The sequence below is a fragment of the Nannizzia gypsea genome, genomic scaffold (genome assembly GCF_000150975.2).
Source record: "Nannizzia gypsea CBS 118893 supercont1.5 genomic scaffold, whole genome shotgun sequence".
Lineage (NCBI taxonomy): Eukaryota > Fungi > Ascomycota > Eurotiomycetes > Onygenales > Arthrodermataceae > Nannizzia > Nannizzia gypsea.
This window is the reverse complement of record NW_003345197.1, coordinates 1,252,532-1,267,362: the sequence shown is the minus strand read 5'-3', so window position 1 is coordinate 1,267,362 and position 14,831 is coordinate 1,252,532. Positions and strand designations below refer to the sequence as shown.

The following is a 14,831-nucleotide window of genomic DNA, read 5'->3' as shown; positions in this document are numbered from 1 at the left end:
CCCAGAAAACCCCGATAAAATGGAGTTGTTCTGATGACTAAGCCGGCGGTTGGTTCCGTTGCCGTTTTGTTCGGAGTTTGATATCCTTGACCGGGAGATGCTTTTTTTACGACTCCCATATCGACTAGTGGACGGCCCTCAAGCCAGAGCCAGCGGACACGGCAAGGAGGAGGCGAAGCCAGTTGGCGTAAATGTCCACTCAACTGATTGAATCATCGCCATTTGCAGCCTCCAGTGACGTCCGGTCGATCCACCGAACACTGCATCTACTTTACCACCACAACAAGAACCAGCATCGCTGCACGAAATGGTGGAAATGGCTGAACATGCTGAGGCGGTGGACACTGAATCTCGCGTGTGAAATCGAAAGGATCGAGAAATTCGAGGACGTCCGGAGCGCAGATGGCAGTGATGAACACCCGTTTGCTCCTGTGTGGAGAATAATGAGCTATCTTCACGACGAGCTTGTTCCACGGTGCTATAGGTTAGTTGACCTGAAGAGCAGTATTCATACCAAATGATGAAATATGACTGACCTTTCTGGACAGAGCATTTTCTACTGTGGTTGCAGATATCCAATTTTGCTCCTTGGGTGTTGTTTTGCTGGCTACGCTTGCTGAAGTATTCAAAGTCGTCCAGATAAATAAGGGCGAACTGTCGAATATTGCTCAGGAACTTGGAGATGAGAAGGCCTCGGAGCCCACTCCCAGGCCAGCTAGTAATGCTGCTGTTGCCAATGAAGATTTTGGTGAAGTGATTCGACGTTCTGAAGTTGACACCCAAGTCAAAAAGAAAGTCGACTCAGCTGTGTCTACTGATGGTGAAGCTGTAACGAAGAAAAAGAAGAAGTCAGGCCTTGATAAAGGCATAAAACGAAAAGTCGACGATGATACTGCTATGGCCGTCAGCATGGACAAACCCGGAAGCTCTAAGGAGAAGAAGACGAAGAAGAAGAAACGAAAAGTCAATGCGATAGATGATATATTTGCTGGCTTGTAATTGCAGATGAAAGATCACATAAAGAGAGCTATTATATCTCTTTGAAAGAGGCTTGGAAGGCAATCCTTATATTAAAGAGGAAAGCAGTCTAATTGTATAACCATCGCAACATATACTCTCCGAATAAAATATTAATGATGATATGTTGAGCCAGCGTCCATGCCATGCTGTAAAGAAACTTCGGTGAAAACACAGTCCATATAAATAGATGTGTTCGAAGAGCAGTGCAAGCTACCATGACAGCTAAAAGGCTCGTGGCAACGAACAAGGTCAAAAGCTGGATATGTTTATTTGACTGGTTCCGGCGAGCTGAGCGAGTAATGCTCAGCAGGTGGTGAGTGGCAGATACCCACCAGATCGGCCCAGCCCAGTTGCTGATAAATGTCAGTATACCTACTACACCAACGTTATACCCGCTCACGCCGTTATATGCATTGGACAAATCGACTGAGGAGATGGCATTTGAGCCACCGAGAGCAAAAAAGCTCGCGTACTGGAACAGGAGGGATGTGACCGTGATTTCTGTGGTAGACAGCGACATGGAGCTGAGGACTTGTTGCTGGATCCGGAAGAAGGCGAACAGTGGTATATTGGTGGCTCGAGACTGAGTGATGAGCAATAGACTGAGCAGGGAATGAAAGGTTCCTCGAACATCTAGTTGAGAAGACGTTAGTATGGAGATGGTTAATTCGAAGGAAAGATACTTGTTGGCTTCTATTACCTCTTCTTGCGCCGGTTCGATTCCCATTCCTAGTGGCTCTCAAATACATCGTATACATCGAACATACCAAGACTCCAATAAGAACAACCCGCGCTTGGAAAACAAGGGACAGTCCTCGAACACCCTTGATCAAGAAAGGGAGAAAAGGGGTATTCCGTATAAGTTCCGGTGCGTCAGCGTCTGTAAAGACCACCTTGAATATGAACGAGAAACTGGTTAAGGGAAGATAGAGTAGCGATAACAGCTTGCTCGTCGGATCCGCTATGGATGTGTTTGGCAGCAATCTTTGATATAGGTCAGTATATGTGAAAAGAATCAGCAGCCACAACACATTAGGATGTTCCCTAAAGAAGGTGTTGGCAATGTCTGGTTCTCCGGCAAACTTTTGGCCAGTCTGGTTCCAGCGTCTCATAACTCTTGTCAAAGCAGCAAGGATAAATGCACTGGCATACGCTGACTTGCGCTCTTGTCTATTGGAACTGGGAGGACAAACAGTTAGCATTTAAAATCGATGATAAAGGGAAAGGTTAGATGTTACTTACGATTTCCAGTAGAGATAGAAAATCCAACCAGAAGTCATCCAGTACCAGAAGTGCTGCTCTTCCTCAACATAGCTACTTGCAAACATCAGGGCTCCGTACCCAGATAGGACTAGGAATATGTACCCCACAGCTGCAGTTCCATTACGGCCCTTTTGCACGCATGCATAGAGAGAAAGCAGGAAGGAAATCCCCGAGAATGCAATGCCCTGGTATAGTCTTGCTAGGTTATAATTGCTCGCTGTGCTGGACATTATGGTTTGTGCGGTTCGTAAAAAGGCTATAAGTGATGACTCTATGGCTGGGGAGACATTGGTATCGTCAGTAGTCTGAGAGATCATCTGCTGCGCCTTGTGCCATTTGCATTCCAGGTCTGCTATCTCAGAGTTTGAACCGCCGTCACAAGAGCTCAACTGGGTAGTAGAGTCGAATTTGTAACTTGGATATGTTTGCTTGACAATGTTTATCATTTGTTTGGCATTTTCCTGGAGAAGTTGTAGCCGTTCCCGATCTATAATGCTGTATTAGTTTCTAGTTTGGAGACATAGGCAAAGACGAAAAAACGCGAGGATCGAACCTTTTTTCCATAATGGGAGGAATTGCGGAATAAATACTCCTAGGTTGTTCAGGGGGATCGGAAAACCGAGCAGGCCGCCCAAAGTAGGAGCTATGTCTGATTGATCTATAGTATCGTAGTAATCGAACTCCCCTGAAGAAGACTTTAGAGGTGCCCTTTCAAGCCCCATGCCTTGAAATTTCGGGGATATGAATGTAAGAGCAGGGGAGGTCTCTCCAGCCGATGCACCACCATGATTACCACCATCATTCATACCGTGGTCACCACATAGAACAAGGAGTGCGGACGATAGATGAGGCTCCTTTTCCATGGAACTGTATATCTGTTTGACTATGGAATCCATCTCTTTCTGCTTGGGTATCATATGAGGACTTCTGCAACGTTAGCTTCCATATGTCGTAATACTTGGACCTTACTATAGCTTCATGAGCTCACCTTCTTGGGCCAGCTTTGTGACCAATATGGTCAAGGCCGAGATAGTGCATTATCATGGCATTCCAATCAGCGTTGCCCATTTCCTCAGGTATATGCCGAGTCACATTGTTGTCGACTTCAGTAAAATCCTTTAATCAGGGTCAGTTGATATTGATTTAGCATGAGGGGAGAGTTGAATGATCGTACGGAAACAAAAAAGCTGGTAGTCCCGTCATGCCTGTAGAATATGTCAGGGAACAGCTTCAGCCATGTGTCGTCGCCGTACATGACAAGCCGCCCACCGGGTTTGGCTTTCAGCTGGGCCAGCCAGGTATCCTGGTGAGCAAGAGTCGACGTGGTATCTGACTCTGCAAAGTTAAGGATCACATCAACAAACGACGGGACAGATCCTGTTGTAATTGCCTTGACCCGTGGCATGGTGATAGTCGGCGAGCTTGCATGGGCAGTAAATGGTACTGCTGCGCCAGACTTGATCAACCTATACACAAATTAGAACAGGCTGACTCCATATTGCTCTACTGGAGCATAGCATATTCATCTTTACTGACCCTTGGGTGAATTGGAACCCGGAATGGTTCCCATACACGAAATCACTAAATACGGGGGTTAGCTGACGCATAGGATATGGGAGAGACAACATGGAGCCAATCCACCTTCGCAATGCATCCACCACCATGAAGATGACCCGGTCAAAGATAGGTGACGGTCGACTGCCATTTTCAACTTCTTCAAAGGTTGCCAGACCTGGGATGAATGGCTTGTACGGGAAGAATCCGCTGGCGAAGAGGAGCAGCGCCAGGGGGAAAAGAGTAAAGGAGACCAGCGTGGCCATGTTTGAAGTGATGAAGCGCATCTTTGAAAGAAAGAGACTTGTCTAAACGAGCGTCATTGACTGAAAATCATTATCTCCTCCGCTATCGTCTTCTACTCGCTGTCTATACCATCTCCGTCGTCCTCATCCTGCTAGGTGTTGTGTTTACTCCCTTGACGTCCTCCTCGTCTCTCAAGGTCTTGCGCGCGCCGCGATAAGATAAGAACCCAAAAAAAGGAACAAGCGCCATTCGTGCCTGCGCCCGCGATTCTGATTAGCGATAAAGCAGCTATCTAAGCAAACATTTCGGCGCCGATTATGAGGATATGGTTATTTTAAAAGGTCGCGTCAGCAACCGTAGAGTGTAAAATAGCATAAAGGTGTCTAAGACCATTTTCAACTTCTGATATCATTCGTCTTGAATAGTCGTGGCTAAAAGAAAAGGCCAAAAGAAAAATCCCATATCATAAATTAATCCTTTTGGAACTCCGTTTAACTCCAAATCCCTTTTTCTTCGTGTTACTATGCGCAATTGAGATCTCAGACTCCGCTCAACAGCCAGTCTAACGTGAAATCAGACAGCTCAACGTCGGGCTAGAAGCTCATAAACATCATCGCTTCTTGTTCCCATTGAGTCTCTTCGCTTTCCCAGGGGTGAGGCGCAAACGTTATGGTGTTGCGTGGTTTTCTTCGTGTGCGCTTCTCAACTCGGCCGGTCTTGCGAGAGATCCCGCCTTCAATCTTGAGGGGAGTAGGCTCATTATCTATCGTAGCATTAGAGCAGGTTCCAAAGGTAGCAAAGACGGTTCACAAAAGGCCATCGGAGCTCCGATATCTGAGGCAAAAGTGAAAGAAAAGTGAAGGAAATGGTATTGACTCGGCAGCCGTTACCTTTTGCTATATCAGTTTTAGATTTCTCTGCACTGGCATCTAGAAGACCAGCCTGTTAGTTGAATACCCTTCAACAGCGACCTTCACAGAGATACGCACCTGCAGTATTTGGGTCTGCATCTGTCATGTTAGCATCTCTTTTGGAAGTGCCTGCGAGCTCTTGCAGCTTCGCAGAGAGCCGCTCAGTTCTGGCATCTGCTGCCGGCCCAAAGACCTTTTCGCGCAGGAGAGCCTTGTTGTGCTTCTTAACACTCGACCTGAGTCCCTTTGCCATGGCGCTTCCCTATTGTTATCCCAAGCTCAAAAATGCCAGATGCACAATAATAATCAATGACCCGGTTAAACAATACATCAATATCAACCTCGAACTTCTATTAATAAAAAAAAAAAACTCGACAGGCTTATGTCATCGAAGGACAAGCTTACTAAGCATTTTGCTCATCCGCAACTTTCTTTTGCTTTAGATCCGATCGTGGGCGAGACTCGCGAAGACAGCAAGAGAGAAACATCTTCCCGGACGCTGCGACGGTGACGCTCGAATCGAGGACTGGAGAGAGTGCGCAGACGGTCGCTGAAGCTAGCACAGCATATACCATGATAGAACTGCTCCGAGCCTGACCAGCCGCCCCCCGAGATCCCGAACACCTCGCCCTCAGCCCGTCATTCAGGCCAGGGAGACCAGACTGCTCGGAGAAACGCCCTGTGAAGCAGCCAGTATGGCGCCTCAGGCGCAGAACCAGGAGATCCAGCGTGTTATGGGGACGCTATACAAGCTCCTCAACACCCAGTTGAAAGCGATCCTCAAGAGTGAGAACCTGGGGGTCTCAGGCGTCAAGCAAACACTTCAGGCCAGGCTTATAGGCCGTAAGTCCTCACTTAATGAATGCCATATACCCGTTACTCCTAGTAACCTATGTTTTTCCTTATAGGTCTTAACTACTACGCCTATGGCGAGTGGGCGAACCAGAGCCGGTTGAATAGCCTCATTGCACGGATATACGCAACCGCCCAGGGCCAGCCGTCACCTCCGCCATTGACTCCATTATCACCCCAATATCCCCCGGTTCCTCAACCACAGTCTTCGCATGCATTGCCGCCATTCCGGACAGCAGTCCCTCTCCCTCCTCCTCCGAGTCCGCTAGGTACGTTGGTGTTGGTTCCGCTATGGTGAGAGTCTCTTCCCCCGCTGACAGAATTATATAGGTCGCTTGACCTTCAAGAAAAGCCCGTTTTATACCATTCTAGAAGCTTTGACTTCTGTAGTAGAGTGTCAAGGTACGATACGACAAAAATAACTTACCCTATAATCATATCCCGCAAAGTAGGTCAACCAAAATCTGACTTGGATTTCAATACTAAAGTTCGGGATTCCTCCAAAGATACTGTTAACTTGCGGGTGATTCTCAACTCTGAAACTGCTTCACGGCTTCTCTCAGATCCAAACATCCGGGTCATGGTTTATGGTGCTGCAGACAATGGCCTTACGCATTATTCTCCATGTGATATCGCCTTCCCACACCAAGTGGAACTCAAAGTCAACCTTGATGATGTCAAGGCAAACATGCGTGGTCTAAAAAACAAGCCAGGTACAACCAGGCCGGTAGATATAACGAACTTCATCAGGAAGAAAGCAGGTTTTTCGAACTCCGTCACGATGACATACGCTCTAACACAGAAGGTTGTCCCCTGTTTTTCCATATCACATTGCCGTCAGATAGCTAACAGGAACTTAAGAAATTCTTCATTGTCGTCAACCTTGTGCAAAAACATCCTGTGGAGGAATTGGTTACCCAGCTTCAAGTCAGAAAAACAATTTCCGCCGAGCAGGTGATCAGAGAGAGTAAGTTCTATAGAAGCGCTTTGTACGTGACCAGAATCTTACAAAGGATTACAGTGCAGGCCAGGGCACAGGACGCAGATATTGTAACAACATCAGCCGTCATGTCATTAAAATGCCCGCTCTCAACACTCCGGATTTCAGTTCCATGCCGCACCTCGCTATGCACACACAACCAATGCTTTGATGCAACCTCGTTCCTCCAACTGCAAGAACAGGCACCGACGTGGAGTTGCCCCATCTGCTATAAAGCAACCAGCTTTGAAGCTTTACAGGTAGACCAGTAAGTGATCAACAATCCTTAGCATACTGGTATCTAATAACTAATACGCCTTAGGTATGTTGATAACATATTACGTGCAACACCTCAATCGGTCGATCAAGTGACTATAGAACAGAACGGGGAATGGTCAAACCCCAACGATCCCCCTGAAGACTTGCCGGGTAGTAATGGCATTGAAAATGGGGATGATTACGATGACGAGTTGGACTTGGTCGAGGTAGACAGCTGTGGTGTACCAACCCTTAAGCGGGAATTCGACTCTCAGGCCTCGGTATACCGTACAACCCCAACTCCATCCAGGGAAGCCTCCTCGGTAGCGTCAGCTCCACGACCTTCAACTGGTAAAAGAACCATTAGCCAAGTCATTGATTTGACCGGCAGTGATGATGAGGAGGAGCCTCCTCGCCCTGCTAAGCGGCTCGCATTTCACCTTTCAAATGGAAATCATCATCAACCGTTTGACCCGCTCAGACTTTCTGCGTCAACATCCTCGAATTCACCTGTTCCCGGCTCATATCACTACCACCGATAGAGAGTCTCTCCGGAGCTCAAGACTTTTTTGGCCATAACAAACAGCCGTTTCCGCATTTTCAGGAAACTGCTTTTTGGTTTTTTTTTCAACACCATTTCCGACCTTCCTTTTTCCTTCTATTAGATCATTTGAGGAGTTTGCCTATTCTCATTTATTCTGCGGGTTTATACCAATCGTTGTTATTTATGGGCCTAGGATGGAAAACGGACAAACGGGGCATAACGGGGGCGTGGAGTTTTTTTAACGGTATTTTATTCTATTCTTCTCTTGCTTTGTTTCCAGAGCTTCCATCTTCTTCTACATCAGGATAGGGATTGGGGAGGTATGCTCGTCAAATAGGTCCAACGATTAACGCGGCATCTATCGGCATTGTTTAATAATAATGCTTTTCAACGGAATACTTTTGCCTGCCAGCAGAGAATTTCGGGTCCGTACAGGCAAAGCAAAGGAAATACCAATAGCTAGTTCATGGAAAGAAGTGACTATTACTTATATTAAATAGTTTAAGATAGATAACCAAGTTCTAAATGATTAATTCCCTATTGCCCACAACGAATAAAATATAGTACATGGCTGCCCAGGTTTTGAAGCATGTACCACACAAATCAGTAAATATTGAAGCTGTACATATGTACCCCGTAAAAAAAACATATATTCCATGAAGCCAAATCGCCGTTCATTAGAGTTATCACCGCGTCAAATGCTCATCAAATTCTGCTAGTTCGCTACCATCACCATGGTAGCCAATGGAGTCTCGATTGTCATCGATGACTCGGCCATACTCAAGGAGAAGTCGGTACATGTAGGCTTCGATATCTTCATTGCGAAGAACCTTCTCAGCCCATTCACGGCCCTGTCTGGCCAGCATTCGCGCAGTTTTATCATGACGGGCAACATGGGGATTGCTGGGAGAGGTATTATTATTTGCCCCTGTCCCGATGAAATAGGTCATAAGGGCATAGAAGTCATCGTATCGGTTGTCTAGGGGCACGAAATGTCTCCATGCAAAGAGACGCGAATCATGCCATTCGCGGAATATGGTGGCTTTTATACCCAGAGACTTGCTAAGAAGGAATGCACGCCATCGGCCAGAAAAGCTGTGTCCGTCTATGTCGACCAGGTATTTGTTTACGAACTGATGCGAGAGAGGGCTCTTCTCCTTATACGTGTAGGTGTCATTGTAGAATTCGCAGTTGGCTGGCATACAAGCCATGGGGTCCGTGAAACCGAAATCGAAATACTTGTTGGCGAAATTAGTTGGTTGGAAGCTCGACGATGCGGGATCAGTTGAGCTCAAGGATTGGTCGTTGCATGGCAGGACTCGCTCTGTCTTGCCTATGAGTTTTGTCCCATTCATCTTGAACTCCAGCCGTTGGCGATGCATCCGAGACCAGTTATCTGCAGTTTGAATGCCGCCAGACGTAGCTCCTCTCCAAAAGAGGGTCTCGTTTTTCTTGTTCCAGTCGATATCTTCAACGCCATTGTAGGTATATCGTTCATCATTCTTCCAGTACATGTTTGCCGGGAAGAGGATATCATTGTTGACGTTCACCTTACATTCACTGAATATCGGTATAAGAGCATCTGAGTGGCTGATACTTGATGACGAAAATAGAAATCCATGGAGATCCTTTATGGCTGGCCCAACAACGCATAGATCACTGGACATGTTAAAATTAGACACAAGGCCGGCACCGGGTGTTTTGTAACGAGCATCCGCCTCTTGAATGCTCAGGATCGGATTCCGAGCTGGAGATTCCGGAGGACAGGCAGTAGCCGCAACCTCCATGTACTGCTTGGAAGGTATTCCAGCCCATTTGACTTTATCCTCCTCTGTCACATTGTTGTTACCCGTCATTGACACGAATCCTTCCATATTCTTTGTAAATGAATAGGTCGCAATGGGAGGAGTAGCGCGGGATGCTATCTCCTTACTCAGCATAGCCTGCATATCTTCCCACTTGGTTACCAGTCGAGGCTGGTCCATTGTATTCATGGCAATGTCCATATCAGGTAGCTTCTCTGCAAACCGTGCCACCAGTGACTTCATCGTATCTATCCGCCACCCATCACCAGTAATGTTCGCAATAGCCCCGTTCCTTATATGAAGTGCTGCAATCGAGTTTCCATTGGGGTCCTGGCAGGCTGCGGCTACCCTCCGCCGGATGGTCTTTGGCTCCGCTGACCAGAACGGCCGGAGGTCGTCGTTTATCTGATCGAAGTCGTCGACGTTTCGGACATCGTTATCCCGGGCAAATATATACCACTGTGTTCATCCCGTAGGTCAGTTATATGCTCCTTTTTATCAAGCAGTATAAAGCCAGCGCATAAACCAGTGAAACGCATATACAGATAGGACTCACCTCCTTGAATCCAGGCGGCGGATGGCGACCATACCGCAATCTATACTCGATAACAGCATCACTGAAGCTCATTGACCGAGCAGTGTCGTACTTGCGCCATGCATTGTCTGCCTTGTCCAACAGCATCTTTATTGGATCATTGCCCATACATTTCTCTTCAGGCTCTTCGTGCTCGTCATGCACGGAATCGCCATGTTTGGGTACAACGCCCAGCTGGTGTCGGTATACGGTGCCAAAGTAATATATGAACAGCAGGACGAATGCGCCGCTGGTGAGAAGCAGCAGCCGTCGATGGGAATAGTGTGAGACCAACATGATAGTAAGTAGTTAATATCGACAAACCGGCCTTGGTCGCAGGCCTGAGAGTGTGCTTATAGAATTCTCATCGCATCGATCGAATTCCGCCGTGCAAGGCTCTCCTGACGCCCTTTTGAATGATTTTAATCTGGTTCAGGTTTGCAGATATACGAGATTTCTCTGAATGAAATAAAATGTACGCCCCAGCCTGCCGCTCCACCAATCCCGGAGTTACCCTTGCTTATGTTTCGTTCTAGGTCCGTTTTTGAGACCTTCCTAGTGGTTTACGGGGTTGATAGTCATCAAGTCATAAATCCTATTTCTCTGGGGGCAAGCCACGGTGGCTCACGCTGACGGACCTATGTATTACGGCCAGTTTTAGGGGTAGCATATAAAAGGAGGCCTGGCTATCCGGAGAATATGCGCTGATCAGTCGAGCCTTCAATCGATGCCAATACCAGTAGAATTTTGCTTATACTCCATAACCCTAGCAAGCGTCTGTCAACGAGCAATCCTCCGTCTGCCAGAGGCGTAGAATAGGAAGACAGACACGCAGTTGTTTGCAGATGTTGGTTTGGGTCGAAATAAAGCTGCTGATTATGTAATACAAATCAGTTAATCTGTAAACTAACTACGACGAGCTCAAGACACAACAACAGCCGTCAAAGGGAAAGAAGATCAATCGAAGCTGTCCCTTGGAATTTCTTTCAATTATAATATTTTATAGATAACCTTCTGTCTTACTGGATTCCATCTCTAAGAACCAATCTCCAGAACCAGACCCGTTAGCCTCTTCCTTCACAAACTAAAGCAAACCGCAATAATGTCCTTCGACACACCTACACCCCCCTTCAGCGCTTCCGACCCTCATGCTCGCTTTCTAAACGCATCATGCCTAGATCTATTATTAATCGAGCTTGTACCTATGGCGGAACGATTAGTCCAAGAACTCGAGCTCGGAGAAAAGGATTCCCCAGTCAAGCAAGGCGAAGCGCTAGATGCCAAAAATAAGGAACGAGGGAAAGGAGAGGAGAAAGATAGCAAGTCATCTGTGGCCGTTATGGATGACGAAGAATACCGAGAGGCTATATATTTTAGACTGGAGTCATTGGGATATAGAGTCGGCCTGGGGCTGGGAGAAAGGTAATGCGGAACTCAGCTGCTACTGGTATACCCATACGAAAAAATATAGGAAGGGGGAGCTGACATGTGCCGGATTTTTTACAGGTTTTCTCGAGATAGGCCCCGGTTTACTGATAATCTCGATGTGATTAAGTTTCTATGTAAAGATCTTTGGACGATCCTGTTCAGGAAACAGGTGGATAATTTGAAGACGAATCATAGGGTGAGCCTTCATACTTACCTCAGGCCTGTTGATGTTGATTGACCATTAACTAATCAATCTACCTTGATATAGGGAGTATATGTTTTAACGGATAATGCTTTCCGGCCCTTTATCCGCATGAGCATGTCTGTTAGAAGTGAAGCAGTTATGCGTGCACAAACAGTACGGGATATTTCACTCAAAGCACCCCCTTTCCCCCCTATTTTGTTGATTGATGCAGGCTAACATCGACTAAAGTATCTTTGGTTTCCCTGCGGTATAATCCGTGGCACCCTCGCAAGTGTGGGGATCGAGGCCACGGTCCAGGCGGAAAGCTCAGATCTCCCGTTGGCTACTTTCCAGATCAAGACTATCAATAGTACGGTCACTGCCAATACTGCCGGCGCTGGTACACCGATGGTAGCTTGAAGCTTGACGGCGGTTTCATGATAGTAAATGCATTGCTTATATAACTACCAGGCAAGGCATAGTTCACGTCTATTTGTTTCTATACCACATCTATGCTGTACAGATACCCACGCATAATATACAATTTCTCTTTGGCGTCCTCTTTTTAACCCAACGGCCGTCCCTGGTTTACCTCCAGTTGCAGAGGATTAGAAACAGATGAAGTAGGGGAGTGCAAGTAGGTGTAACCCTATTTTTATTCATTTGTTTGCTTTCTGTTTAAATGCAGCTCGTCCTTCCGACTTAGGAGAAACCTGACAGCGATATTTCTGTTCTGGCTAGGGAGATGGAATATTGACATAAAAGAATGAGAAGTATGACTGGGCAAACTAATTTTTGCGACCCCCTAGCAGTGCATGCGCCCTTGCTCGTTCTTACGGATGAATGAAAAGAAACCAGGCCTTTTTCGGTCACTCAGAGCCTATGTATGTTCTCTCCTGACCTACAGCCTATATGCCGGGAGACAGGGTGTTTGGTTAGTAACAATTCGCCATAGGTTGTGGGCCGTGATGTAGCCTAGGAAGGCCACGAGTAAAGTGGATGGATGGGAAGAAGCAACAGACAACCAAGGATGATCCGATAAACGCGACACCAAAGGATGGAAAGCAGGAGCTTCAGGGGCAGCTGGAAGTGAGGTGGGTGTGTTTTACTTTTGTGGAGGGTTCTGGACGAAGCTGATTCCCTTGGCAATGTTGCCCTGGAGGCCGGTCTTGCAGACCTCAAGGAGTGCCTTTTCTCTGTCGTTGACGTTGGGGAGGATGTTGATGATGTTCTCAGCACCGGATGGCTATATCAAATTGTTAGCTATACCACTGGAAGGGAAGATAAAGGAGGTCTCAGTCATGAATATACGCACTCCGAGTTCAACTGGCATGGAGTAGTACTCAAGGCCAGTCTCCTTATTAATGACATCACCACCCTTGATGCCTTCGAGGTGGACGAAAGTGGGCTCAACAATACCCTTCTCGCCCTTGGCAGCCTTAATCACACTCAGAGCAAAGCTATAGACATCGCCTCGGTCAGCTTAGGTTTCTAATCTAACGATGTCTGGAAGCAAAAAGAAAAATTCGACTTACCGGTAACCAGCATAAGCCATAGACAGGGTAGCAGAGCCAGCACCGTCCTTGGCCTTAACGACCTCATCACCACCGAACTGGACACCTGTCGTGATAAACCCGTCTTAGTGATGGCCCATAGAAAACTAAGGAAGGAAACTGAATGTCTATCGAGGACTCACGCTTGATGATATCAGCATATTCGCTGTCTGGGATCTCAGCAGCTGGCTTAGCCAAGCTGTAGACTGGGACAATGGTCTCGCCAGAGTGTCCTCCAATAACGTGGATGGTAGCATCAGAGGGGTTCTTTACGCCAGTGTACTTCTGGGCGAAAGTCTCCGCACGGAGGATGTCAAGAGTAGTGACACCGAAAAGACGCTTGGGGTCGAAAACACCAGCCTTCTTGAGTACCTCGGCAGCAATTGGGACAGTGGAGTTAACAGGGTTGGAGATGACGAGGATAAATGCCTTGGGGCAGAATTCAGCGACACCCTGGACGAGATCTCTCACAATTCCTGCGTTGACAGCGAAGAGGTCGTCACGGGTCATACCGGGCTTGCCTATATGTCAGACTGTTAGTAACAGAAACCAGACGAAACAGGTGCCGAAAAGGGGTGAGTGTCAGGGTGTTTGAGATTACGTACGTGGAATTCCGGCTGGGATGAGGACGATATCACAGCCGGTGAGGGCATTTTTCAAGCCGTCGTCCTTTGGCAAGTAGCCAGAGGTTTTCTTATCAACCACATAAGTTAGTCCGGAGATGCCATGGACTCTAGTACATAGAGGGCAACTTACGGCAGTGGTAGAAATGTGAGAGAGATCGGCAGTAACACCGGGACTGTTGACGACATCATAAAGGACGAGCTCCTCGACGAGAGGACAGATCTTCAACAGAAGGGACAGAGGCTGTATACCCGAGGGGTTCAACCGGTCAGCTCACCCACCCCCACTCCAAGGCCAACAAGACTCTCAAATCAGCAGGACTACCAACCTGGCCAATGCCACCAGAAGCACCGAGAACAGCTATTTAGCAAGAAGCACACAGTTAGAACACCTTCGACGAAACGGATATACTCTCTAAGCATTGGGTCAGGAACTGGAATCTCACCTGCTTTAACCATGGTTACTGCTTGGACGGAAGCGGGGAACTATGACAAACAAGCTGCAGAGGACAATTAGCATCTAGACACAACACACGAACACACGCACATACGCACTTAGAGGACTGAAGCTGGTCGTCGAGCTGGAGAGACTGAAGCTGGAGAAGAGAATGAAGTTGAAGTCGCAGTTGAAGTTGGAGAAGAAGCAGAAGAAGAAGGAGAAGAGAAAAAGGTCTCAAGTTTCCTTTTGCGGAGTTTATCAGCCCGCGGCTAGGGTCACATGCTGCTGACTCAGCCGATAAGAGGGAAGCTTCCTCTTTCCTGCTTCTTTGCCTTTTGCCTCCTGCTTTTGCTTCTTGCAGGCTCGCTTTACTCAACTATACAGATGATTGATAGAGAGGCCCCTGCCTTGCTTCTTCTTTTACCTGGCTATTGATCTTCTACGCGAGAACATGGCAGCTCGCAAGGAGCTCTGCACATCTACCCAATCATCACCATCACGTGAGGCCTGGTTTGGTTGCTGTGCATCCTGCTTGGCGGGTTGGGATGTCTTCTCTGGCTGCTCGACCGATATCACGACCAGAGGAGACAGGCTGCCA

The 14,831-nt window shown here is 47.3% G+C and overlaps 7 protein-coding genes across 7 annotated transcripts; 3 read left to right on the top strand and 4 right to left on the bottom strand.

Annotated features, from left to right (window-relative positions):
• Window positions 1-191: 191 nt before the first annotated feature.
• On the top strand, window positions 192-999 carry MGYG_06310 (hypothetical protein; the record flags this gene model as incomplete). The annotated part of the gene is made up of 2 exons (XM_003171717.1): window positions 192-484; window positions 549-999. The coding sequence occupies 2 exons, from the start codon at window positions 192-194 to the stop codon at window positions 997-999; spliced, it is 744 nt and encodes a 247-aa protein (XP_003171765.1).
• An 88-nt stretch (window positions 1,000-1,087) lies between these two features.
• Window positions 1,088-4,103, bottom strand: MGYG_06309 (GPI ethanolamine phosphate transferase 2; the record flags this gene model as incomplete). Its single annotated transcript, XM_003171716.1, has 8 exons — window positions 1,088-1,653; window positions 1,721-2,199; window positions 2,263-2,770; window positions 2,837-3,207; window positions 3,272-3,399; window positions 3,458-3,749; window positions 3,820-3,864; window positions 3,925-4,103. 8 exons carry the CDS (start codon window positions 4,101-4,103, stop codon window positions 1,088-1,090), a joined length of 2,568 nt encoding a protein of 855 aa, XP_003171764.1.
• A 573-nt stretch (window positions 4,104-4,676) lies between these two features.
• On the bottom strand, window positions 4,677-5,247 carry MGYG_06308 (hypothetical protein; the record flags this gene model as incomplete). Its single annotated transcript, XM_003171715.1, has 3 exons — window positions 4,677-4,846; window positions 4,974-5,012; window positions 5,073-5,247. The coding sequence occupies 3 exons, from the start codon at window positions 5,245-5,247 to the stop codon at window positions 4,677-4,679; spliced, it is 384 nt and encodes a 127-aa protein (XP_003171763.1).
• A 442-nt stretch (window positions 5,248-5,689) lies between these two features.
• On the top strand, window positions 5,690-7,625 carry MGYG_06307 (E3 SUMO-protein ligase pli1; the record flags this gene model as incomplete). The annotated part of the gene is made up of 7 exons (XM_003171714.1): window positions 5,690-5,837; window positions 5,903-6,115; window positions 6,177-6,248; window positions 6,335-6,651; window positions 6,708-6,813; window positions 6,868-7,093; window positions 7,148-7,625. The coding sequence occupies 7 exons, from the start codon at window positions 5,690-5,692 to the stop codon at window positions 7,623-7,625; spliced, it is 1,560 nt and encodes a 519-aa protein (XP_003171762.1).
• Window positions 7,626-8,313: 688 nt separating this feature from the next.
• MGYG_06306 (hypothetical protein) lies at window positions 8,314-10,303 on the bottom strand (the record flags this gene model as incomplete). The annotated part of the gene is made up of 2 exons (XM_003171713.1): window positions 8,314-9,891; window positions 9,989-10,303. 2 exons carry the CDS (start codon window positions 10,301-10,303, stop codon window positions 8,314-8,316), a joined length of 1,893 nt encoding a protein of 630 aa, XP_003171761.1.
• Window positions 10,304-11,108: 805 nt separating this feature from the next.
• MGYG_06305 (hypothetical protein) lies at window positions 11,109-12,038 on the top strand (the record flags this gene model as incomplete). The annotated part of the gene is made up of 4 exons (XM_003171712.1): window positions 11,109-11,428; window positions 11,513-11,630; window positions 11,703-11,792; window positions 11,868-12,038. 4 exons carry the CDS (start codon window positions 11,109-11,111, stop codon window positions 12,036-12,038), a joined length of 699 nt encoding a protein of 232 aa, XP_003171760.1.
• A 685-nt stretch (window positions 12,039-12,723) lies between these two features.
• Window positions 12,724-14,253, bottom strand: MGYG_06304 (malate dehydrogenase; the record flags this gene model as incomplete). Its single annotated transcript, XM_003171711.1, has 8 exons — window positions 12,724-12,864; window positions 12,934-13,078; window positions 13,154-13,238; window positions 13,315-13,692; window positions 13,777-13,864; window positions 13,928-14,038; window positions 14,124-14,155; window positions 14,241-14,253. 8 exons carry the CDS (start codon window positions 14,251-14,253, stop codon window positions 12,724-12,726), a joined length of 993 nt encoding a protein of 330 aa, XP_003171759.1.
• Between the last annotated feature and the right edge of the window lie 578 nt (window positions 14,254-14,831).